The sequence below is a fragment of the Primulina huaijiensis genome, chromosome 18 (genome assembly GCF_012295235.1).
Source record: "Primulina huaijiensis isolate GDHJ02 chromosome 18, ASM1229523v2, whole genome shotgun sequence".
Lineage (NCBI taxonomy): Eukaryota > Viridiplantae > Streptophyta > Magnoliopsida > Lamiales > Gesneriaceae > Primulina > Primulina huaijiensis.
In genome coordinates, this window is record NC_133323.1 from 7,704,699 (window position 1) to 7,731,833 (window position 27,135).

At 35.5% G+C, this 27,135-nt stretch overlaps 4 protein-coding genes across 5 annotated transcripts; 1 reads left to right on the forward strand and 3 right to left on the reverse strand.

The window, feature by feature from the left end:
• Positions 1-826: 826 nt before the first annotated feature.
• LOC140964954 (WAT1-related protein At3g28050-like) lies at positions 827-4,498 on the forward strand. The gene is made up of 7 exons (XM_073424955.1): positions 827-1,139; positions 1,235-1,297; positions 2,220-2,333; positions 2,976-3,210; positions 3,299-3,457; positions 3,960-4,111; positions 4,218-4,498. Exons 1-7 carry the CDS (start codon positions 943-945, stop codon positions 4,351-4,353), a joined length of 1,056 nt encoding a protein of 351 aa, XP_073281056.1. The 5' UTR covers positions 827-942; the 3' UTR covers positions 4,354-4,498.
• A 6,259-nt stretch (positions 4,499-10,757) lies between these two features.
• Positions 10,758-11,295, reverse strand: LOC140964681 (MLP-like protein 423). Its single transcript, XM_073424552.1, has 3 exons — positions 11,109-11,295; positions 10,965-11,026; positions 10,758-10,913 (listed from the first exon to the last, which is right to left on the reverse strand). Exons 1-3 carry the CDS (start codon positions 11,293-11,295, stop codon positions 10,758-10,760), a joined length of 405 nt encoding a protein of 134 aa, XP_073280653.1.
• Positions 11,296-12,285: 990 nt separating this feature from the next.
• Positions 12,286-14,008, reverse strand: LOC140964726 (uncharacterized). Of its 2 annotated transcripts, none has more exons than XR_012172917.1 (2): positions 13,317-14,008; positions 12,286-12,875 (listed from the first exon to the last, which is right to left on the reverse strand). XR_012172917.1 is itself a non-coding variant. In XM_073424627.1 (2 exons), the coding sequence occupies exon 1, from the start codon at positions 13,946-13,948 to the stop codon at positions 13,406-13,408; it is 543 nt and encodes a 180-aa protein (XP_073280728.1). In that variant the 5' UTR covers positions 13,949-14,008; the 3' UTR covers positions 12,286-12,875; positions 13,397-13,405. The 2 variants fall into 2 exon arrangements, 1 of the variants encoding a protein (XP_073280728.1); XM_073424627.1 differs by having other exon boundaries at positions 13,397-14,008.
• A 1,543-nt stretch (positions 14,009-15,551) lies between these two features.
• On the reverse strand, positions 15,552-23,895 carry LOC140964682 (uncharacterized). The gene is made up of 6 exons (XM_073424554.1): positions 23,747-23,895; positions 17,871-18,288; positions 17,702-17,783; positions 16,635-17,476; positions 16,418-16,502; positions 15,552-16,024 (listed from the first exon to the last, which is right to left on the reverse strand). The coding sequence occupies exons 1-6, from the start codon at positions 23,893-23,895 to the stop codon at positions 15,552-15,554; spliced, it is 2,049 nt and encodes a 682-aa protein (XP_073280655.1).
• Between the last annotated feature and the right edge of the window lie 3,240 nt (positions 23,896-27,135).

The window sequence follows — 27,135 nt, forward strand, 5'->3', positions numbered from 1 at the left end:
TTGAGATGAAGATTTACGAGCGACATGGACTAGTGTTGATGTGTAGATAATATGAAATTTATTTTAATAATTCATCTTTTTTTAGCATAAATTTATCTTGTTAATATTTTATAAGTGGATATTTAGGAGAATAAAATATGGACTGCTTTTTTATATTAAAATTAAAACATGAAATACTTTGATGTAAACTACGAAAAATATAATCAATACGAGGGGTGGCGGCTACATTATTGGCTGTGTGGGTCTTTTATTAAATGAAAATCAACTATTTGGGGCGTTATAGAAAGTTAGATTCAACTTGTTACGATAATATTTTTTATATTATTATTTAGTTTGGAAGTTTTTTCTTTTTAATTTTAAAATCTTTAGATGACTTTGTTAAATAGAATTATGTGGAATTTTGACATATAACAATATTAAATCATTATTATAATGATAAATTTATTTTAAATCACAACATTCAAACTTAAATATGCATTTAGTTTTTGTCAGAAAAATTATGTGTTTGCACTCTTTGATTCACAACAAAATTTGTTTGCACTCTCTGAACCCACGTGTCTTTTTTCGGACGAAATACACATTAAAAATTAATATTAATATATATAATATTTGAGTACCAATTATTTTAGATCTAATATTATTGTGATATAATAATTGTCTCTGTTAAGAGAGCAATCGGAACATGTACTTTGATTACCAAATGATTTTAAAGATTAGACTTGCGCTACTGAAATATTTTAAAGATTAGAGTTCTACAAGTTTTGATAAAACACAAACTTTTATATATATATTGAATTTGAAAATAAATATTAATTCGATGGCCAAATGAATTTTGAAAGAAACGTAGCAGCCAGCCACCAAAGATCAATTATCATATAGTCAAAATGTCCAAACTTCCACGCTAAACACGTTGCCAATTCATCGAAGCAGCTGAAACTGATCATGGCGCTGAGGCAGTGGCCATGGATGGAGACCTCGCTGCCTTTCGTAGGCATGATTTCTGCAGTTTCTGCTTTAGCCATCAGCATGATAATAAGCAAGATGGCCATGTCCAAAGGCACAAGCTTTTACAGTTTATCTGTGTATTCTAATGGTTTAGCCACTCTTACTCTTTTTCCAACCGCCTTTCTTTTTCACAGGTGACCCTTTTTGGTGCTTTATGTTTATGGGTAATGGGTATTTCTGATTTTCAAGAAAATGTTTTGATGGGTTTTGGGTGTTCGATTATTTGCAGGTCAAAGGTCCCACCTTTATCTTTTCCTGTTCTCTGGAGAATTTTCTTACTTGCTATGTTTGGGTAAGTTATTTACTGAATTAGTTGTGCTATCTGTGCTTGTTTGTGCTGCTAATTTCATACCGAGAGTGTGATGTCTTCGGTTGTGTGCCATATTTTTTGGGGCAAAAATGCGTTGATTGTGTGTCAATGGATGTCAAGAAAATAATGCATAGGTAGATAGGTAACCTGAATTAAGGGAATTGGAGAATGGTGGTTAATTTCAGGGTATGCTCTCTTGATTAATTAGCTGGAAAATTTTGAAATCAATGATTTTATGCTTGGCTGTGAAAATGCAACACGGGCGTTTTATTGTTGGCTTATGAGATATATGAAACATGGCCTTTTTGTATATTTGATGGTCTATGGATATTTAGCTCGCGTCGTGCATCTTATATTTATAGTATAGAATGTCTCTTGGAAATAAGAAATTTGATTTCTTTAGGTGTATTAAGAAATGTAAGGAAATGATATAGAAAGATGATGGAAGCTACATCCGACCTAAGTAGAAATAGTGCCAATGACTTATTGATTTGTGCTTGCACTTTTCTATTTCGTATCCATTGCACATCGTCGGAGAAAATGCGATATTTTTGAAATGGGCTTTTCCATCTCTTCTAGGAATTATACACTAGATGTCTTATGGGTGCCATATGCTGCACTTGGTTTTGCACGGCATGAAACAAGCTGGAAATTTTAAATCTCTTAGGTAGTCAGTCATGTAAAGGAAAATCTCGTGTGAAAACAAGATCAGTAACATTTGCCACCGCAATCACCAGAGATGGCCTCTAACTCTTGTTCATCTGGTTTTCTCATATGGTTACACATCAAACATCTTGTTGCCATGTCAATAAGGACTATCAAACCTCAAGTATTTTAGTCTAAACATTTTTTTTACCCAATAATATACGGACGCTGCCTAAGTTTACCATTTTTCTTTTGTTAGATGTTTTGCAGAGATTGGCAGTTATGCTGGCATAAACTATAGCTCTCCAACACTTGGTACCGCGTTGTTGAATCTGGTACCAGCATTCACGTTCATCCTTGCCATTATTTTCAGGTTGCATTTGTTCTCTGATATTGCACTCGTTCAAGAGGAAAGAGAATTTCATTCTATATCTCCCATTAGTTGCCTAGTTGTTTTGCTTCATTTGAAATTGTTTTTTAAATAAAAATTGTGGTTTTATTTTTTGTAAGGGGGAACCCGCAGCACTTAGCACTGTATAAACCCTCATGCTAAATGCAGTAACCTGCAAACCACGTCAACACCAGGCAAACCTTGTGTAACAAGTTCGCCCAATAAGATGTTAGTAGGGAATAAAATTGTGATTAATTGGTCACGAGTACACCTATTCCACCAACTTGGACACCCGGGGCCCTAACACGGGTCACAGATATGGAGAAGTTGATTTAAGAAAAACCTTTTTTTAAATGTTAGTTTGCTTTTACTTTTTGAAAAATTCAAAAGCAGAAAGCTAGAAAATTTGGAATCCGAATTTAGAGCTACTGCTTCAGCTTCTCTTTGAATTTTTTTTTTTAAATTTCATTCTACTATACCAAGTGCAAAACTGCTATTGTTTTTCCGGAAAAAAAGAACACTTTAAATATGTTATGTTTAAATAAGTTTATTTTCTTCATCAAGTGCCTATGGATCCAAACTCACACGTATCACCAGACATTGACATAAAAGTGATTGGTTTAGAATGGAAGAAATAGATTGGAGAAGGATAAGTAGCATCGCGAAGTTGGGTGGCACTGCCGTCTCCATTGCCGGAGCATTTGTTGTCACTTTCTATAAGGGACCAGCATTACTCAATAGGCCGTTGAGTTCTGGATTTCATTCACAACTTTATTTGTCGTCAGAACCAAATTGGGTTCTGGGAGGAGTTTTGCTTTCTTTCTCAGCTTTCCTCACTGCATCCTGGTGCATATTACAGGTTCGAATCACGTCAAATCACCTTCATGAACTTTAAAATTGCACTAAAATAAAAGACTTAATATAAAATTATATTGGTCATGTTTCAGGCTTCCATACTGCAGATGTACCCGGCTGAGATGTTCATAGTCGCTTTTTACTGCCTTTTTGTAACTATTCAAGCTTCACTTGTTTCTCTCATTGTTCAAAGAGATGCAACTTCTTGGAAAATCGAAACAGTTGTAGGATTAACTGCAATTCTTTATTCGGTAAGCAAATGGCCCAATCATCTCTCTCCATCTTCATTACATCATATGTATGAACAAAGCAAGGAATTCTCATTGTACCAAGTGGTAAAATTGGCGATAACTATACAACTCAAATATTTTAATGTATATAGTAACACAAACTTCACATCTCAGTTGCTTTGGTACATAGAAAGCCACATAAAAATCGCCCCAAACAATCCCAGTAACTGCATTAGTTTGCTACTCAAATTGTATAAACCATACATAGACCAAACGCTACATGTTGATTCTTGTGCTACATGGCAGTCACATATTATAACAAGGGCGATTATTATTTCTGAATATAATCACATTTTTAGTAGATTGTAGTTATGGTATTGGGTTCAAATACCACTTGTGTGGGTAATTTAGATTTAGATTAGATACGAATAGGATCCCCAATCCCCCATTGTATAAAAAAAAGGTAGTTGAACTGGCGTTCAAGTTGATATTTGCTAATAATGTTTCAAGATTTTATTTTCAGGCAATGATTAATATAGCGTTCAGGCTCTATGTGACTGCTTGGTGCATATGGAAGAGAGGTCCCCTCTTTGTTTCTCTATTTAAGCCTTCAACAATTATCATAGTGGTTTTCATTGGAGTCGTCTTTATGAACGATGTTTTCTACCTCGGAAGGTACTCCTAGTCATTATACTACATGGTTCAACATTTTGTTTCTACGAAAACGAATCTTGGATACAGGTTTTAAACATTTAAGGAATCTGTTTGGATGTTCCTGCAGTTTGGTTGGTGCATTGATATTGACTGTCGGTTTCTACGGTGTAATATGGGGGAAAACTAAAGAAGGGGACACGAACAGGAGCACAGTTTTATCAGACAATAGGATCCCTCTATTGCAAGAAAAGATCCAAGTGTGAATGTTTAATACATATTCTGTTAATTACACAAGCAATCGTCTCATCCAGCAAACGTAAATGGAACTTATGACAGACAGCATTAATTTCATTGCATCCTGTAATGCTGAAAAAATTTCAAGCGATTAGAAGTTTCAAGTTTGGTTCATCATTGTCATTCACTCTTTACGAATTCGTAGTGTCTCAAACTAGCTCTGACCCTTGTTTCGGCGACGGTTTCTAACAGTTTCGGTCACAGTTTGAACCCATTTGAATTAGAATTCCTTAATATATTTAAATTTAAAGATAGAAAGAAATTTAACAATACAATATATAGAACAATTTAAATCAATAGTTAACTATAAATATTTAGTTTCTATGACTTAAAAGATTAATCTACAGTTTCGGTTCACATGAAACAACCGTAAGTCATGTTGCAGTTTGACCAATGCTTGCCAACAGCTATCCAAACTCCAACACTAAACTCGTTGCCAATTCCTCGAAGGAGCTGAACTGAGCATAGCTCTGAGTGAGTGGCCTGCAAGGATTCAGACCTCACTGCCTTTCATAGCCATGGTTTCCGCAGTTTTTGCTCTGGCCATTAACATAACATTAGGCAAAATGGCCATGTTCAAAGGCACAAGCTTTTACAGTTTGACTCTATATTCTAATGGTTTGGCCACTCTTGTTCTTTTTCCTACTGCCTTTCTTTACCACAGGTAACCATTTCTGGTGCCTCATTTCTCCGTGGGTAAACTAATAACGGAAACCTCTGATTTTGAAGGAAAATGAGTTTGGGTTGCAGGTCAAAGGTCCCACCTTTATCTTTTCCTCTTCTCTGGAGGATTTTCTTGTTTGCTATGTTTGGGTAAGTCATTCGCTCAATCTGTTGCATTGTCTTGTTCGTACTCTGGCAAATTGCATCGGCTCTGATGTGAAAATTAAGGCCTCGACATCACAAGGTCTTTGAGTTCAAATCACACTTGTTTGGTTCTGATTGTATGAAAAAAAGGGAAAAACGAAACATGGTCGTTCGTTTACAACAATTTTTTTTTTTTTTTTAAAAATGAAGCATAAAATCCCTTACAAAATAGGTAAACTGTTTAATCCCATGCTTGATTTTTTGAAACAACAGAGATATAATAAAGCCTATTAATTTTTTTTAATTTTGTTTTATTTTTACGCCTGATTTTATTACGAGAATCTGATGTTTTGGCATTGTGTTTTTGTGTTATTGGGCTGAAATATGATTATTATTTGTCAAGAAAATGAATATTTGGTGGATGAATTGTGGCAAGAGAGTAATGATTCATTCCAGGCCCGGAGTTCTCTTTATTTATAGAGATAGATTACCTAATGTGCATATCATTGTTGGATAATGAAATCTACCTATAATATATTACATTTCATTATTCACAAAAAGCGTGGATTTTGCGCAATGTTTTTAAATAACAAGACCCTTGTATAGTTGTCTTTTATAATTTTGAATGGTACAGTGTTACAAGTTTTTTTGTGATATGATCTCATTGATTATTTATATTTGTAAAAACCGAAATATTTTTCGAAGTGTAATTATTAATTGATCACATACATGTATATGATATTATTTTTCCAATTCTTCGTATTATGTTAAATAATAAGAAATTCGGAAAAATATTAAATAACAAATTGTATTCAAAAAAAATTTCAAGCTAATAAATACATGAAATTCGAAATACAATACAAAATATATAGTAATTTAGAAAATGTAGGTTGTCTATCAATCTCATTAGAAGGAAATATCACATATACGGCAGTTTTTTCAACAAAGACGTGGAGATCTTATAAAATATGTGGAGATTGACATAAATTTTGTACAAGAGAAGATTGATAGTGGAGCTATTTATATGCCTTTTGTTCCCATAACACAGCAAATAACAGATATTCTCACCAAATTAAGGATTGTTCAAACCCAAATTTGAGTTTCTCATTAGCAAGTTGGGCATGATTAGTATGATTAACATCTATGCACCAACTTTAGGGGTGTCAAATATTTGGCTAATCTAATAAGATAGCATTTAGATAGGATATTTAATTAATCTTCAGTGTTTTTGAATTTTAAATTAAAATTACTGGTAGATTAGTAGTAGATGATTATAAATGTACGCATTCTGAACTTTTCATTTATTCAACAAAATTATTTCTCCTTCGTTCTAAACTACATTTAAAAATAAGGAGAAGCAGAAACCTAGAGTTTAGAGCTTTTGCTTCAACGTCTCTTCAATAAAACTTATCCCAGTGCAAAACTATTTTTGTTAAAAACAAAACAAAAGACACTACTTAATGAAGTTTCTGTTGTCCAAGTTAATTGCTTACGCTTCAAAACTCTAGAATTCGCCAAACATTGACACAAAAGTGATTGTTTTAGGATGGAAGAAGTAGATTGGAGAAAGTTAAGTACCACTGCAAAGTTGGTGGGAATTGTTACCTCCATTGCCGGAGCGTTTTCCGTGACTTTCGGTAAGGGACCAACGATACTCAATAGGCCGTTTTGAGTTATGGATTTCATACGCAACTCTATTTGTCATCATAACCAAATTGGTTCTAGGAGGAGTTTTGTTTTCTTTTGCATCTTTCCTTTTTGCCTCCAGTTGCATATTACAGATAGGAATTTACACTAAATAAGATTAATGAACATGAAGATTTGCTCTAAAATAAAAGGCTTAGTGGACAATATATTTATATTGTAAATGTTTCAGGCTTCCATACTACGGATGTACCCAGTGTCAATGGTCATAGTTGCTTTCAACTGCCTTTTTGCACTATTCAAGCTAGCTCCACTCGTTTCTCTTATTGCTCAAATAGATGCAACTCCTCTGAAAATCGAAACAATTATTGGATTGGCAGCAATTCTCTATTCGGTAGGCAAACGGCTTGATGATTATAATGAAACTCGGATATTTTAATGCGTAGAGCAGAGAATGCCACATTTTGATCACTTTGCTACATATATAGCTGCATAGCAGGATGGAGCTAGTTGTCACTTCTGGACATTCGTCTTTCCAATAATCGTGCCAATTTGCAACTCATGAAAAGCTAACATGACTGATAGGAGTGACTAACATATCTTGAACTATATACTAATCCAAGCCTCACATTTTGATTCTTGTGCCACACGATATAGTAGGAGGGTAATTATCATCTCTCAACATATTCAAATGGAATATCTGTTGTATCTCAAAAAAGTTAGAATATATGTCTATTAATGTAGCTAAAGTGGTTTGTTTACAAGTTGATAAATGCTTATAATGTTGCTAGATTTTATTTTCAGGCAATCATTGTTTCATCATTCAGAAACTATCTGACTGTTTGGTGCGTAAAGAAGAGTGGTCCCCTCTTTGTTTCTCTGTTTAATCCTTCAACAACTGTTGTAGTGGTTTTTATAGGGGTTGTTTTTTTGAACGGTGTTCTTTACTTCGGAAGGTATTGTTGAAAATTTGAATTAAATTTAAAGTTTGAATAAAAATAATGGATCATGAATGTGGGTGTTTTTTTTGGCTCTACATACTCTTGAGTTACTTGTGGTTCATGATTGTGGAAGTGTCTTTTGACTTTCCATATTTTGGAGTTAATTGGAGATTTTTGGCTCTTCATATTCTTGAGTTAATTGCAAGATTAATTAATTTAATTAATCTGATTTTTTTGTTTGCATTTTTGAGCTTATAAATAGTATGTTCATTTCTTCAATCCATATATAAAATATATTTTTTTACAAACACACTCAAAATCTCATTCAAGCATTCTCTTTTATTTCATATGTTTAGCTTTTCATTTAGCCTCCGTTAAATTTTGGTGATAAAGTGAAAGTACATTTCAGTTCGTCAGTATATTTACTTAGTGCAAAGTTGTTGCATGGTTTTGTCGTTGTATCCTTAGAAACAGCTGTCTGTCCTGATCCTCGAAGCACCTTCGGAGAGGACAAATATGTTTTAAGAAAATTGTACTTCATACAAGCCTCGGTTTGATTTACTAGCTTCCTGTTGTTTTAAATACTCGATATTTATACTTTCAATTGCATATTGTTTTTGTTTAGTTTTCTGTCTGTATCTATATGATACTACTTTCATTTACTGCTCTATAATTGTTGTTTTCATACTTCAAATTTTAGCATGTTGGCTAACAAGTATTTCTAGTCATTATACTACAAGGTTCAAAGTCTTGGATTCGGGTTTGAAATCGGTTAACGAATCTGTTTGGATGTTCTTGCGCAGTTCGGTTGGTGCACTGATATTTACTGAGGGTTTCTACGGTGTGATATGGGGGAAAGCTAAAGAAGGGGACATGAGCAGGAGCACAGATAGGATCCCTATTTTGCAAGAGAAGTTCCAAGAAGTGTGAGTTAAATGTGCATGTTCTGTTATTTCATACAAGAAATTATTTCCATTCACAAAATGTAAAATTGAAGTTCTGACAGACACCATTCTCTTCATTTTATCCTGCAAACCTGAGTAAAAGTTCTAGTGATTGGAGGTTTGAATCATCGTCGTCCTCAGCTCTATACAAATTCGTTGTGTCACAAACTAGCTCCGAGCCCGTTCTGCTTCAGCTGAAATACATGAAAACAGGTCTTTGTAATGTCCCAACTCACTATTTGGATCGTCCCCTTCATTCTATCACGCTGATCCTATCCCGGGACTATTTTATTCTAGCAGATCGGCGGAAGGTTCGAGCCAATGGGATGTGGGTTGATAATAGCGTTTGTGTTGTAACACAACTCGTGTAGAGGTCGGCTAAAAAAGAATCGAGTCGGTTCGCGAGCTTTTCGAGCCATCTAGAAAAATATTTGATTTATATTCGAGCTAAACTCGAAGATATTCCAACTTTTAATTTCAAGCCAAATTTGAGCTCAAATTATTTTATTTCATAATTCGTGAACCGCTCGTAAGTCTTAATATTTCATAGTAATATAGTTATATATTAATTAACTAAAAGGGTGGTCTAATTTATTTTATTTTGATAAAAAAAAAACTTAGTTAATTATTCTGTGTATGAAAAAAAGTTGGGGATATTTAAGAAATTTCAAAATATTACACAAATCAAACTACATGTATTATTCTGGACTAAAAAATTATTTATTTAGAATGATATTTGTATTATTATAGAATTATTTAAAATTTATTAGGGAATCTTTAGAGAATGATATTTATTAATATTTTAAAATAAAATATTATTTAATGACTTTTTACGAAATAAATTTAAAAAATGAAAAAAATTAAGAATTTGAATTCTTAATTCTGATTTATGATCTATATCGACTCATTATGTCATCTAATCTATTATGTCATTATTAAACATAAATGATATTTTAGAAATAAAAAAAATCAGCATATGATACTATTATGATGTGGATTTAAACTTTTATAGTAATGCTTTAGAAAGTAAAAAAAACATATATATCAAATAAAAAATTCGGGAAATACCACGCTTACCAATTTACACATGCTGAAATTAAAAACATGTATAAAAATATTGTGAAATAAACATATATTGTGTCATTAAGATCAAAGTTTTCAAAATCGAACCGGATCGAACGGTTTAATATAAACAGATAATAGGTTTGGTTCGAAACACTCTTAAAACCGTTTTAGCAGTTAAACCTGATCAAGAACTAGCACGACAAGCTATAAATCGGATAACCGATTCAATCACTTTTCAATTTTTTTTAAAAAAAATTAATATTATAATTTTTAAAATTTCAAATTTAATATTTGATTATATATATACATGATTATTTGGATTTGGATTTCATTAAAAAATTATTTTAGTAATATTAGAGTTTATTTAATCTTTTGTTTTTATTTAAAAATATATATAATTATAATGGGCATTTTGAATATATGTATATAGTTATTTAGATTTTAAACTTTGGTAAATATATATTTTTCATCTATTTATATGCATCTTTTAGGTTTTAAAATTTAAAAAAATATTATTCATAATATAATATTAATATTTATATAATTTAACAATATTCCGATCTGATCGTCAAGTTAAACCGATTTCATGTCGATCATCGAACTTGTCATAAAAACATTGATTAAGACACCAATGTGTGAGCGCGTTTACAGGCATATTTGAAACATATAAGAGTTTTTTATTGACTAAATTAACGGTTGATCGATTACATATAAATTATTTAGAAATCTTTTATATGATTTGTTATTTAACACAAAAACTCATGTGAGACGGTGTTATGTGTCAATTTTGTAAGAAGAATATTCTATTTGGGTCACTCATAAAAAAGTAATATTTTTTATGCCAGAAATATTAGTTTTTAACTAACCTAATGCAAAACATCGCACACACGTGTTTTTTGGTCTTTAGGTCTTTTTCTACAACTTTTTTATTCAGGTTTATTCTTGCAAATCGTCCTAAACTTGTCATGTCTTTCAAAGAATGTAAGCCTCCAAGACTTGAATGGTATTGACAGCATCAGCCATGATACTATCTGCCTTTATGGGCACATCTTCACTTGCCTTGACAAATTCACAACCCGATTTCAACGAAGTCGCATGATCACCCTTGGGAGATAGAACTATTTTGATCTAGAATTCCTGGAAATATTTCATGAAATCACCGTCTACGATTCTCTTTACGTATATCTTCTTCTCTTCATCTACCAATTCAATCTTGTCCTTTGGGGATGAAATCGGATGCCCTGCACAAACACAAAAACTCAGTTGATCGAGTAAACTGGAAATGATCGTTTCGGGTTGTTAACATCAATCAAGAACATATACCTGGTTTAAACTCGACATTATAAACTGTGCCAGCATGTATACTGTCGCCTTCAAGCACCTCAAAGCTGTTGAATTTATGTGGGAAAGCTTCGGGCAAAACCGTGGTGGCGTTTTTCATACACTCCCACACATTTTCTATATTACATTCCAGCTCAAGATCAACTTCAAGCTGCTGAGGGGATGCCATTGCTGTTGCAGAAAGCTCAAAAGAAGATAGAAAATTTGTGTGTGATCTGTTATATTTATAGCAATAGATGTAAAACCATATGATGGCATCTATTTATAGGGATGTTTTCCTGGTCATCAAGTGTAAGTATGAGGTTTGACTGAATACGATAAATATGGTGAAATCTTGCTAGAGCCCTTTGGTGTTTTATGCAGATGGAACCAAAGGTTGTTTAAAGACAAATGGATGGTCAATGTTAATATTATAGAATATCAAATGTTGAAAGGTAGATGTTATGATATAATGTGATGGCCAATTCATATTGCAAGTGTTTTATCTTGATTACTGGCACATCCTAAGCCTGTAAGAAATATTTTGGGTTGATGAAATGCTACAATGATGTATTACTCTTAATGTTGATCAAACGACTATCATTGATCAAATATGTGGGATCAGTGTTTGACCCATGTTATTTTTTTAAGGTAGGTTGAACTAAAATTTTAGTGAATTTCATGACTTATTAATTCGGTGTCATTCTTACTTTGATAAAATAGTTACTCCAGAACTTCTCTTTTCTCACTTAAAGCAAAGTGTAATTGGATTATTATGAATGCTGAGAATTCAAAATACATTCCTAGTCATTGTTTCATCCAATATTTGATTCGAGCTCTACAATAATAGAAATTAAAAATAATTATTGTTGATCACTCTACAAAAGAAAATCGAATTAATCTCTTATTTTTTTATATTATATTCATATCAGTGAGAATGGATTTCAAATTATCCATTGTGATTACTTCAATTGTATTATAAATAAGTATGAAGATGAATTTGAATTTATTCTCTTGAAGTTATTAAATAATGATAATGCATTTGAAATCAAATCTCTTTTTCCAAACACAACCTTATTGTTTCATCTCACGAGCCACGTTGTGCACTAATGTATAGATCTCAAACCCACAAGATGAGGACCTGCAAGAGAGAATGTGCAAAATGGGATCTGCAAGTAACTATATCGCATCCATTCTAACTTCACAAAACCACCAGTGCAAATTGTTGTACAGATTCATTGTATACCCTTCTAAGTCCTCTCAAATTTACCACATAAATCGCTATGAAAATTATACAAGAGTGGGGCTTTAACTGCCCTTTGCTCAGTAAACAAAATACAGATTCACTGCATGCCCTTCCAAGTCTTCTCAAATACCATATAAGTCGCTATGAAAATGATACAAGAGGGGGCTTTAACTGCCCTTTGTTCATCTGAAGTTTCTGAACAATGAACATTGTCGAATTATCAAGAATATGACAGCACAATGTGGCAAATGGAGCCTTTAATTCAGTAGCCATGTTGGTAACTCTAGGCAGAGATCCGGGCTCAAATAAATCAAATAGATTGTTTTCTTCGTGTATTTCATAACATGGCACGACAACTCAAAAGAAGCCTTTAAGCCACCACAGACTTGCAAGCATTTTTGTTTATCCTCGGTAACATCCAATCAACACAACATCATGGCTAATCACAATTACAATGAGGCACATTAATCCAAAAGACATTAAGCCATCAAGGACTTGCAAGCATTCTGTTTATCTTTAGTAACCTAAAATCAACACGAGATCATTGGCTATTCACAATTATAGTGTGGCACATCAATCCAAAGACATTAAGCCATCACGGACTTGCAAGCGTTTTGTTTATCTTCAGTAACATACAATAACCACGAGATCATGGGCTAATCACAATTACAAGTACAAGTCAAGTGCCAACATCTAATATGTCACTCGTTTCTCATCAGATAGAGCTTCACAAAATTTCATATCACAAAACACAATCGCAATCATCAAACCAAGATGTGTACCACACAGACACAAGATAAACAAGATATGCCAAAAACATTTTTCCTAAACTGAGTTAACATCTTCCTAAGGTAAGATCACCACCATTGATTGAAAGAATTGCCATTTGATTTCCCATACATTTTATTCATAGCATACTATTCTTGTCTAAAAAACTCGTATCCACCCTATTAATTGCTAAATACCTCGAGAAAAATCTCCTCTGTCCCCAGAGTTTCCATCAATAAAAAATCATACAAAAAAGAGCAGCTCAAATTTCAGAAACCTTGCAATGTCAAGACTCTTCTTTTTTCTCAGAACCATCCGAAACTTCCTCCTTCCCTTCCTCCAATTGCTTCTCCGCCTCCTCTTGCGCAGCTTTCTCGGCTTCCAATAACGGAGCATAGTACTCAGAATGAGCGTCCATACACTTCCTCAAAGCAGCAGTGGCCTGAAAACACTTCTCCACGATATCCTCCCCGTGCTTCTCACCTTCCTCCACACACTTCTCCCACTCCACAAACGTGTCCTTGCATCCACCCCCTTTCATGAATAAACAAAAGCCACCTTCACCTTCTCCTTCCTCTTCCTGATCTTCTCCTGCCCCATCACCGTTCCCTTCCACTGGATTTTCTTCAATTTCTTTGGGGTTTTTGCGCGCTGGTGGATCCGATGAGTCTGGAAGAGGGGTCTCGGGCTCAGGCTTTTTGGATTGCTGGGTGGGTTCTGTTTCGGATTTGAGTTGATGAGCCCGTGAGGAATCCGGGGAAGACATGGCGGAGGTGGCGATGGCTGAGCTTGGGTTTGATTCGGATGGCTTGGACAAAAGGTCTCCCATGGCTGCTCTTAAACCTCTCTTCTTAAACCCTGTCTCAATTTTAATAGTTTTTTATGGTTTTTTTTTTTCCGGGGTTTTAAATTTTTTAAAAGCTAAAATTAATTTAATTAACTCTTAATATAAATTTATACATACAGTTTTTATATAATGCTAAATTATCGTGTTCATTAATAAAGTACTAGTAAAAAATGTACATGTGTTGGATGTGTTATTATTATTTTTAATTTGATCAAATAATATTAAAAAATTAACACGAAATTATTTTCAATTTAGAAGAGTTGTTCAATTTGAAAGAGAATTTTTGTTTAGATTTTTTTTAATGTAAAATATGTGATTTGATGTGGTTTTTAGTAGGGTAAGAAGGGTAATTATGAAATTAAATATTTTGGTGTCCTCTAAGTTTTTTTTTTTACGAGACAAAAGACTTTCATTCATCAGAAGAATTAGCAAAGTACAGGTTCATGAGATTACCAAGGCATGTTGGTGTCTCTACCCACACAAAAGGACTATCATAAAAGCGAGAATGCTTAGCTAATACATGCGCATTCTCGTTTGCTTGTCAACGGACAAAATAAACCGAGAAACTTGGTTTAGAAGCTACTATATCTCTACAACTTTTCATTATGCCTCCAAACTTCATGTTGTCATTCACATTTCACCTCATGGCCAGGTGGACAGTCTGTGCATCCACTTCGAACATAACATTAGAATAATCCTTATTACAGATCCAAGACAAAGCTTCCAACAACCCGATTGCTTCTCCATCTTTGACACATCGAAGTCCTTTAATCAAGGTGGTTCTTGCGATAATAAATCTACCCTCGGCATCTCGCATCACCATACTTACTCCAGCCGATTGAATATCATCGAAGAAGGCTGCATCGATATTGCATTTTACAGCTCCAGTAGGAGGTGGTGTCCATGAGCTCGCCTGTGGTCTTGTTCCTGCTTTCTGTGATCCTTTTTCACTCCTATCTAAGGATATCCAGTCATAAAGAAAGCTCATGGCTGTATCTACCACTCTAGAGGGGGTATCGATATGGTTGTTCCATAATAGAGAGTTCCTTTGCTTCCAGATTGCCCAAAGAATGGTAACAAACTTGCTCAACTCTGCTCCGCTTAGTTCTTTAATGATCTTGAACATCCAAGGCGTGAACCCCTCTGCCCCCTCTGCTTGAGCATCTACTGTCTGGATTACCTTGGCATTTTCCCAACATGCACGTGCGAATGGACGTGATATAAATGTATGCCAAGAGTTTTCCAGGTTCTTGTTACACACCACACACAGGGATGGCACTTGAATTCCCCGTTTTTGTAGATTTATGCGATGAGGGAGGCATTCTCTGCAAGCTCTCCAGAGGAAGACTTTGATTCTCGGTGGGACTTCCAACTTCCAGATTGCCTTCCAGTTACCATGGATCTTTCTTGACTCTCTGTGTACATCCAATCTCATAGCAACATGATAGCAAGACTTCACTGTGTAAACACACCTGTCTTACTGAAATGCCAGATACGATGATCTTTGGTTTGGGGCGGTCCTAGTGGAATTTCTGTAATGGCTTTAGTGTCCCTGTCCTAAGATCGATTCTATGATGTCGTGGTCTCATTCCCTTGCTCCTGGTATCATCAACTCTTGCACTGTCCAGTGATGTAGTTCCGGAATCATAGGTTTTTCGACAAAGAGATTGGAGGGATCACGAAGCCATGGGTCTTTCCAAATGTTAATATGACTGCCATCCCCAATCCTCCATCTATATCCTCTCTTTAACACTACTTGGGAAGCCAAAATGCTACGCCAAGCAAAACTTGGGTTATGCCCCAGATTGGCATTTAAGAAATCCCTTCTCGGGTAGTATTTAGCTTTGTAGATGCGACAGATTGTAGCATTAGGATCACTAATAAGTTTCCATCCTTGTTTTCCTAGCATTGACAAATTAAATCCATAGAAGTCTCGAAACCCCATTCCGCCATATTCTTTCGGGACACACAACTTTTCCCATCGAAGCCAATTTAGACCTTTAGCTGAGTTTTGTTTTCTACCCCACCAGAATGAATTAATCATTCGCTGAATTTCCTCTGGCAAGGATTAGGGGAGAAGGAAGGTAGACATACAAAATGTTGGGATTGCTTGAGCCACTGATTTGATAAGAATTTCACAGCCCGCCTTAGACAAAGGCTTCTGTTTCCAAGCTTGTAAGCGTGTCTAGACTCTATCCTTTAGTTAATAAAAGATCTGTTTTTTGTTTCTACTAATCAGCGAAGGGAGGCCAAGGTATCGGCTCGTGTCAATAAATGTCGAGACTCCCAAGAGATCTGATATTACTCCCCTTTCAAAGTTGGGGACATTACCACTGTACATGATGCCGGATTTTGTTAAATTTATGGCCTGGCCCGATTCTTTCTCATACTTTTCTAGGATACTCTTCACTGCTTTCCCTTCGTTTGCATTTGATCAGAAGAAGAGCATACTGTCATCGGCAAAGAAGAGATGACTGATGGAAAGAGCCCCTCGACAAACTTTAATCCCATGAACCTGTCCCAGTCTCCCAGCATTCTTGATGAGAGCCGAGAGTCATTCGGTGCATAAGATAAAAAGATAGGGCGATAGAGGGTCCCCTTGGCGAAGCCCACGATGTGGTGTTATTGGACCAGTAGCCTTCCCGTTAACCAGGAAGGATTATCTTACAGTAGTGACACACAGCTTCATATATTGGATCCATTTCGGTGCAAAACCCATTTTTTCCATGATCCGAATAAAATAATTCCATTCGATGCGATCATAGGCTTTGGAGATATCGAATTTTAGAGCCGTGTTTTTGATTTTTCCTCGGGTTTGTCTCTTCATGTAATGGGTGATCTCAAAAGAAATTTGGATATTATCTGTTATGGAGCGGCCTGCAACAAATGCGGACTGAAACGGTGATATAACATGGGGCAAAACCTTTTTCAGTCGGTTGGCTAGGACCTTGGAGATTATTTTATACAGAACATCGCAAAGAGAGATGGGGCGAAAGTCTTTCATGGCCTGTGGATTCTTACATTTCGGGATCAACACCACATTTGCGTCATTTAGTGTAGGGGGGAAAATCATAGCTTGCAACCATCCTACACAGCTGGAAAATACATCTATCCCAATTAGTGTCCAGAACCTTTGATAGAAAGCCGGGTTGAAGCCATCAGGACCTGGGGACTTGTCCGGTTTCATGTAAAAAACAGCTTCTTTAAATTCTTCGAGTGTGAAAGACCGCAATAGTTCTTCATTTTGTCTCTCTGTCACACAAGGTTGGACCTCAACTTTCACTTCATTAGACATGTTTTCAACTTCTGCGAATAGGTTTTGGAAGTAGTTTTGTACCACTCCGCAAATGTTGTTTTGCTCATCTTGCCAGTGTCCATCTGCATCTTTAAGTCCACTTATCTTGTTTGTTTGTTTCCTTGCCGAGGCCGAGGTGTGAAAAAATCGAGTGTTCCTATCCCCTTCTTTAAGCCAGTATTGTTTCGCTCTTTGACGCCAATAGTCTTCATCTTCTACAAGTAGAGAAAGCTAGTTGTGCATTAATTTCCTTGAATGTGATGGTGAACTCTTCATCATATTTGTCTCGCAGGGACTCGAGTTTTTCCTTGCATTTTCTGATTTTGAGTCGGAAACTTCCATCTACTGTCTTCCCCCAGGGATCCAGCACCTTCGAGCAGAGAGTAAGTCTTTGTAGCACATCACTTTCTCTATTGCTAGTCCAACAATCCTCCACTAACGAGTGAAGTTCGGGTTCTCTAAGCCAGCGGTTTTCAAATCTGAACTGATGCTTATGGAACACCTTTTCCTGGACTTCTGTTTCTAACAAAATCAGGGAATGATCTGACACTGGTGCACTTAGGTTGCGGAGTTGTGCCCTTGGAAATTTATCCACCCAAGACGGTGTACCCATTGCCGGTCAATCCTTTCTTCCACAAAATTTTCAGTTCCTCTACTTCTTTCCCACGTGAATTGATGGCCGAGTAATGGAATATACGTTAAGTTGCAGTCATCGATTGCTTCTCTAAAGCCACGGAGTAGCCACTGAGGTTGGTCAATTCTTCCTCTTTTGTCCTCGGTAGATAGCTTGTCATTGTAATCTCCGATACACAGCCACGACAGGTTGGATTGTGCAGCCAAAGATCGAATAAGGTTCCAGGAATCTCTTCTGCGAGTTCTTTCTGGATAGCCGTAGTACCTTGTATATCGCCAGTCTCCGTTCATGTCATCAGAGACCCTGAGATCCACATGGTTGCTAGAATAATTTGTGACTGTGACTTGTTCAGATTTCCTCCATAAAACACCAATACCACCACTTTGTCCTATTCTATCGACAACAAAACCATTTTCGAAACCAACATGAACACGAATGTCTTCGATTTTTTGAGAGTGGGCTAACGTTTCAAATAAAAAATAACATCGGGCTTATATACACAGACCAAGTCTCGAAGGGTAGGAATTGTGCGAGAGTGGCCCAATCCCCTGCAATTCCAGTTAGTTACTCTAAGGGTCTCACACTTAATAATATAGTATAGATTACTTATTTGGATGTAAATTTTAATATATTTCATTACATCTAATAGATGAGTGAACATCATATCAAAAATAAATATAAATATATAGTTTTATTGGTCGTTGAAAAATAATGAATACTAAAGGGACTCGATTAAAATCAAGAAGGGAAATGTGTAGTGTATGAGTTGGGTTTAGTATGACTCGAGACCCGGTCAGCAATTTTGAAAGACCCAAGACCTACATCGTCCTGTTTAAATAGAAATTTATACTCTCCTTGACCCATACCTGAAAGTTAACTGGTTCTACCTGTTGATCTCGTTAGAGCCGTCAGAAAATTATATTCGTAATATTTGTTTATTTTTAAATTTTGAACTTGTTAATTCACAACTTGAATTTTAAAAAAAACATCCAAATAGTATATAACACACTTTCAATCAAATATTAAGACATTAATTCTATGCAACTAGTAATTCACATAAATCATTAATTAAATATTAAAGTATATATAAAATATGCATATAAAAAAAAATTCAACATAGGAGGAAAGTTGTATATATATAGTTGAGGGAATAATATTTATCATAATCAAAACCTAAATAGGTCGGGTATGGGTACGGTGTTGTAAAACAAGTTACCCGGCCCATACCCATCCTTGTATAAAATTTGAATACTCATTACCCGAACCATATCCATTTAATATTACTCAAACTCGATGCAAACAGATTGGATCTGGTTAAAATATCTAAATCACAAAAAAATTATCAAGTATAAAATTTGTCAAATTCCAGATTCAATACCAAATTAATTTAATAAGCCGATTCAGTCTTAAATGCGGTAATTTTGTCCCAATTCAATTTTATGTCAATTTGATTGTTAAATTAGATGGAGAATGACATATCCAAACTTTTATGCTCCAAAGGTTCTTTCCAAAAATCCCCAAATCAATTCCATTGTTCCCTCCGTTCTAGAAACTGTTTCTTTTATGCAAAAGAAAATGGTTTTTATAAAATCGTTGTCTTTTAGGTGTCAAAGACAACGATTTTTAGGGTCAATGACAACGGTTCTATAAAACCGTTGTCTTTGAGCGTTTTTTTAGGGTCAAAGACAACGGTTTATAGAAACGTTGTTTATTAGCGTATTTTTTGGACAATCGACAACGGTTTTCTTAAACTGTCGTTGAATAGTGTGATTTACAACGTATTTAGCGACGGTGTCAGCAAAACCGTCGCTAATTTAGCGACGGTGTATAAAAAACAGTCGCTAATTCAAACATAGCGACGGTTTCTCCTAAAACCGTCGCTAAGTTTAGCGACAGTATAATAATCGTCGCTATATTTAGCGACGGTTTTACGTAAATCCTTTGCATGTTTTAAATTAGCGATGGTTTAATAATAACCGTCGCTAATTCTAGCGACAGTTTTAGCAAAACCGTCGTTAAATTTAGCGACGGGTCAAAAAACACTGTCGCAAATTTTAAATACGTGACGGGTTTTGGTTAAACCGTCTCTATTCGCGACGGTTTAACCAAAACCCGTCGCGAATTTTCTATAAATACCAGCTCTTTCGGTTCATTTTAACACACAACTTCACAACACTTAAAATTTTTCTTCTTACATGATTTTAGCTTCGACTTAGGATAAATTTTTTCGTTTTATTTTTTGTTAAATGTTTAAATTTTAGTTAAGATCTCATATATTATTAGTCTATTCAAATCACAAGTTTTTTTAGAATTATTAAATTGTTAAAAGTATTTTTTTTTATTTTACTGAAAATATTAGCGACGGAACTCATTAACTAACTGTTGCTATTTGTAGCGACGGCGTTTTAAAACCGTCGCTAATTAACAACGGTTGTATAAAATCCGTCGCTAAATTTATTTGCGACGATTTGTCAAAAACCGTCACAAATTGTACCTTCAACAATGGATAAAAACCGAGCGCACCTTTTAACCACAGGAGCTTTAACAACAGTTTTAAAAGACCTACAACAACAGTGAAAAACCGTTGTTGTAGGCCTTTTTTTTGTAGTGGATATCCAACAACGAGGGCTCGACGACGATGGCGATGGCGATGGCGATGGCGATGGCGATGGCGATGGCGACAATTTGGGGAGAACAAAAAGTTAAAGTGGAATTGATTCGGGGGATTTTGGAGATCTTTCGGAGAATGAAATTTCGAATGTCTTTCTCTTGTCTGTTTAACAATAAAATTGATGGAAAAAAAATATAAAGTGTTAGGGAAAAAATCGGCTCATTATATTTATTTGGGACCGAACATTGAATTTTTCCTATAAAATACCAAAACTCAAGTACCTTGTATCTCATACTCGAGTATAATATACGACAAAAACTTATGTGAGACAGTCTCACGGGTCGTATTTTGTGAGACGGATCTCTTATTTGGATCATCCATGAAAAAGTATTACTTTTAATGCTAAGAGTATTATTTTTTATTGTGAATATCGGTAGGGTTGACCCGTCTCACAGATATTCGTGAGACGTCTCACAAGAGACCTACTCATAATATACATAGTTTTGGTTATCATAACCGATTAAGTCTTGTCAATATTATTTATAATCTTTTTTTTGTAAATCATATTTTACTTTAATATTATTTAACTCGTGTGATGAAAAAATAAATTACTGGTAAAGTAAGAATAATAAATTGAACGTGTCGATAATATAAATATTTTCAACTTAAATTATTATAGAATGTGAGTCGAGTCAAACGCTGCATGAAAAAGGATGCAAAGTATTATTCTTCAAACTTTGTATCTATATTTATGACGATGGAACTTGTGTATGCTATTTTTCGGTGCGTACTAGATAATTCTCTATAATGACTCAAGTTATGTTATCAATAAAGTATAATTTAAACATGATTACGGTGTTGTTACTTAAGAACATGAGAGAATATTTATTTAGCAGTCAGATCTGAACCACCGAAGGACAGTTCGGAACCATCAAATGGAATGGTTCTGAAGGCCAGATCGAATCGTCTAAACTCAGGCAGTTAGTAAAGTAATATCTTGTCCAATGAGCTTCCAAACATAGGAGTTCGGAGCATATGAGTAGTGCGATGTCAAACAAAACTTGAGTTTAGAGCATCCAAATCCATGTCAATTCCATGATTTCTAGTGTATTCTGGACATTCTGTGCTCATTTTGACAAGCTGCGAAACACTTCCGGAGAAGTTGTTAGGTTAATGAGCAAGTGGACAACTATCGACCCCAAAGGGCTGTCGATGGACAAATGTATGCTCTGAGTTATACTTGAGGCATTGTATTTACAATATGACTAGAGTATGAGTATTCACAATATGACTAGAGAATAAATATTTTGTTGTGTTAAAATGTCTAGGACTAGTTAATAGACATTCACATTACCCCAAACCAGTTCTTGAGGTATGTAAGTATCGACTAAGATATCCAGCTGAGTGTGTATGCTTATTTATCGCATTTTACTTTTCATATGATATATGATGCATGTTTTATGTCATGATATTATGTGTCGTTTTCATATCATGTCAAGCCTATATCCTTGAGATATCAAGTTCAGTAGGGTCGCTCAGCCCTTCCTCGTAGACTATAAAGCATTCCTTGGCATTAGATCTTATGGGACCACATGTTATGGTGACACGGGACATTGTAGGTCCATGTGTTTTTTAGGTATTTGAGTAACACAAAGGTAGATCTGCGACGAGGCTACATATTCTCGACGCGTTTTTGTCTTAGCATGAGTTTCCAGTTTGATCCCTCATGACCAGTCATGTTTCATGTATGCACATATAGGTATGTATACTCAAATATTACGTACTGGGTGATTTGTCATTCATGTCTTTGTTTTCATCTTTAAATAAATTGGACACAAATATTTATGTGGAAAATCCCTAAAAATTATTAGGGTAAAAACCACGGGCAACATGAATTTAATTTCACTATAATATTTTATAGTGTACAACCACTCACTGTGTTTTCAAAAAGAACACACACTCTCTTAATTCAGGAGAACAAACACCTCACAAATATTATAGAACTAAGCACTCAAATACTATAAGATGAGAGAAAACTAGAAAAAAGGATGATTTGGGAATGATTGGAGAGAGCTTTATTTATAGAGCTTTTCGTCCGTGTGAAAATGCGTATAAAAAACACGTTTTCTCGTCTGAATTTTCCTTTGTCAAATTTTCCAACTTTGTGCAAATTACAAAGCCTGCAAAAACGTGTTCATAAATTTGTCCCTACCATCCACTTTTATTGACTTTTGCCAACCTCACAATTAATTGCCGACATTTCTCTCACTTGGAGATTTGATTGAGAATCAAACTCATCTCCACACATATTTTCAATCTTGCCATTCCCTGTTACTTGTGTTTCCGTTAGGCCATTTGAAGATCTACACCACTCAAACTTATCAATGTTCATTGGCTTGGTTAAAAAATCGGCTATGTTATCTTTTGTATGGATCTTATGCATATTTTCCTTCTAATACTTCCCACACAAAATGAAATTGGACTCCAATGTGTTTCGTCTTGTTTGTGTCTGATCTTCTCCAATAACTTTTTAATCTATATTGCTTCCTTGCAAGCTTTAGTAGATGTCATATATTCTGTTTCCGTCGTAGATGACATCAAAAATGTTTGTAGTTTTGAAACCTAGTTTAATGCTCCCCCTGTAAGTGTAAACATATAACCAATAGTAGATTTTCTCTTATCAGGATCACTTGCATAATCTGAATCGACATAGCCCCTAAGTGTAAAATATAATCTTCCATAACATAATGAAGCATTTGAGGTACCCTTAATGTACCTAAAAATCCTATTAACATTACTCCAATGCTCTCATCTAGGATTCGTCATATATCGACTAACTGCTCCCCCTTCTTGAGCAATGTCCGCTTTTGTACAGATCATGATGACCATCAAACTTCCCACTGCTGTTGCATATGATACTCGAGACATCTCCATCCTCTCGGCTTCACTGCTAGGACACATCTTGGAAAATAACTTGAAGTTAATAAGAAGAGGGGTCGAGATTAGCTTACTATCTTGCATGTTGAAGCGTTGCAAGACTTTATTCAAATAATTTTTTTGAGAAAGCCAAATCTTTCTATTACTTCTGTCTCGGTGAACTTGCGTCCCTAGAATCTTGTTTGCTGGTCTCAAGTCCTTCATATCAAATTCCTTAGCCATAACACTGTTAATTCTTCTCCTGAACCAATTGATGCAACAGCTAGTTACGCCTCTTTGTGTGTTTATCGCGAAAGTATATACAGATTTGCAGCAAATTCTTCCGCTTTCATAACCACAAGCACACCACCCTTCACAATTTTCATGATCATGTTCTCGATACGGGTTTTGCACCCGATATCATCCAATTGCCCCAAGGACAAAAGATTTTTGTCAGTCCCTTCAAATTTCATACCTCCTGTATGGTGTGAATGGTACCATCAAACATTTTTATTTTGATAGTACCGATCCCAGCGATTTCCAAGGCATGATCATTTCTCATGGATACAGATTGTCCTGAGACTGGTTCATAATGATCAAACAATTCTCTTCGAGACGTCATGTGCCACGTCGCTCCTAAATCCATAATACATGTGTCACAAAATTTGTGCATGCCTTCTACAAATGTTGCCATTTCACTGAATAATATTTTCACCACTTTCTGAAATACTGACCACATTTCCTTGAAAACTCTTCTCAATACTCGTACACTCTTTCTTGAAGTGTCCTTTACCGTCACATTTAAAGCAGTAAATATTTTTCTTCTTAATTATAGACTTTGATCTACCTCGTCTTTGGCTCCCACTAGAATCACGGTCCATAAATCTTCTTCTTATAATCGGTAAAGCCTCTGCTTGCTTCGATGTTACCAACCTATCTTCCTTATTCTTGCGCCGACTTTCTTCTTCGAGAACCACAGTTAAGACATCGTCGAATTTTAGAAAGCCCATAAGAATATTGTTGGTTATGTTGATGATAAGTTGATCATATGAATATGGTATACTTTGAAGTAGAAGCTCCGCACGTTCATTTTACTCTATTTTATGCCTCATAGAAGTGAGTTGGGCAAATATAGTATTTAGTGTGTTAATATAGTCGGTTATCGATGAGGATTCCGTCATCTGAATAGTATAAAGCCGTCTTTTTATATAAAAAAAATCTTGTTGAGTAGTGATTTGACTTCGTACATTTTTGTCAGAGTATCCTAGATAAGTTTTGCAGTTTTTTATCTCAAAGATACTAGACAGTACTTCGTCTGCTATAACCAAGTGTAAATTGGCAACAACCTTATCATTCAACTTTCCACCGTCTGTAATTTCCACCAGTCTATCTCCAATATCCGCCAAACAATTCTCGTTTATTAAAACTTCTTGTATCTTTATTTTTCACAGCATAAAATTGTTTCCATTGAAATTTTTTATCTCATACCTGATCGCCATAGTGTCTTCAACAATTTTAGTAGACTGGAAAAAATAATCGCACCTTATTAAAAATGATATGAATCCTCGTACGAACGAATAACAAACACGATTAAATATGAATCGCGCTCTCAATTCAATAACGAACAAGGATTGTTTGTTGTGTCCCGATCTTTTGATTCAAGTGTGTACGTGATTTTCACCCCTAAACTACGTGGTTTAGTAATAAACAATCACAAAAGAGACAATCGAAACTTAATCGAACCTTCAAAGAACTCATCTTTAACAATCCGCGTAAGACACGATCGAAAAACGCCACAAAATTAAAAACTTTGTTAAGGTTGATTGGAGGAACAAAGCAAGGCTGTGAATGTTTTCGAGAGAAAACTCTAAAACTTTGATAAAATATCAATAATAATCTGAATAATACAATAATTTTCGTGCCAATATTGTTTACATACCCAAAAGATAACAATATCTATTTGCAAAAATAATTAGGACTCTAATCAAGGAAACAAATAAATTCTCGCATCTGACTCTCGCTCGGGCGGTAGGATATTACCGCTCGAGCACCGAGGGTTCTGGACTATTCACGCTCGGGCGGTAGAATGTGACTGCTCGGGCGCCGAGTGTTCTGGAAATCACCTCTTGGATAGTACGTCTGGCGCTCGGGCGGTAGTTTTTTACCGCTCGGGCGCGGAGCAATCTGGCCATTTTCTTCGTTCATCACTTGAATGATGTTTCTATGACTCCCAAACTTACTCCCATGCAGCACAAACCCTTCAGCACTCTGCACCTTGCTTGTAAGTCCTTCTTCATTGCTCATAAGCCCATGCAATGCCTCTTTAAACCTCTTCAGTCGTCTCCTCGTGATTGGTCCCTCGGGCAACTCTAAAGGATCCCATGCTTTCCTTGGGGCTTGCCCATCCGTGTTTGCATCATCCTCCCTTTCTTGAAAAGGATTTGTCCTCAAATCTTGTTCATCACCTACATCAAACAACGACAAATCACTAACATTGAAAGTGGAACTCACATTGTACTCACCTGGTAGATCAAGTTTGTAGGCGTTGTCATTGATCCTTTCGAGGACATGTAATGGTCCATCATATCACCCCTAGGTAATAGCTTCGAACGATGCTTCTCGGGAAACCTTTCCTTCCTCAAGTGTAGCTATACCCAATCTCCCTTCTCAAATACCACCTTCTTCTTCCCCTTGTTGGGTTGCTTGGCATATTGCTCATTTCTCTTTTCAATGTTGGCCTTGACCTTTTCATGCAACCCCCTAACAAACTCAGCCTTCTTTTTGCCGTCCATGTTTAACCTTTCACTCACAGGTCAAGACATCAAATCCAACGGAGTCAAAGGATTAAAATCATATACAATTTCAAATGGCGAGTAACTTGTAATAGAATGCACGCAACGATTATAAGCAAACTCAACAAATGGTAAACAATCTTCTCAATTCTTTAAGTTCTTCTTAAGTATAGCACGCAAAAGTGTCCCTAAAGTTCTATTAACAACTTCAGTTTGTCCGTCCGTTTGAGGATGACAGGTAGTAGAAAACAAAAATTTTGTGCTAAGTTTAGCCCATAAAGTCTTCCAAAAGTAACTCAAAAATTTAACATCGCGATCAGAAACAATAGTCCTAGGCATTCCATGCAACCTAACGACCTCTTTAAAGAACAAATCCGCAATGTTAGATGCATCATCAGTTTTGTGACAAGCAATAAAATGTGTCATCTTAGAAAATCTATCCACAACAAAAAATATAGAATCCCTCTCCTTCTTTGTCCTAAGCAACCCCAAAACAAAATCCATAGAAATATCAACTCAAGGTTCACTAGGGACAGGAAGTGGTGTATACAATCCATGTGGTTGTGTTATAGACTTAGCTTGCCTACAAGTTATGCATTTTTCACAAACACGCTCAACATCACGTTTCATGTGTGGCCAATAGAAATGTTCATGCAATGCACTTAAAGTTTTAGCCACACCAAAATGTCCCATCAAACCACCCTCATGTGCCTCTCTAACAAGTAATTCACGAATGGATGATCTAGGGATGCACAACCTATCTTCTTTAAAAAAGAAACTATTATGCAAATAGAATTTTTCATGTGGACCATGCATACAAGTTTCAAACACACTCTTAAAATCCTCATCTAGCACATACAACTCCTTGACATGCTCAAACTCAAAAATTTTAGACTCTAAGGTAGAGAAAAGAATGTACCT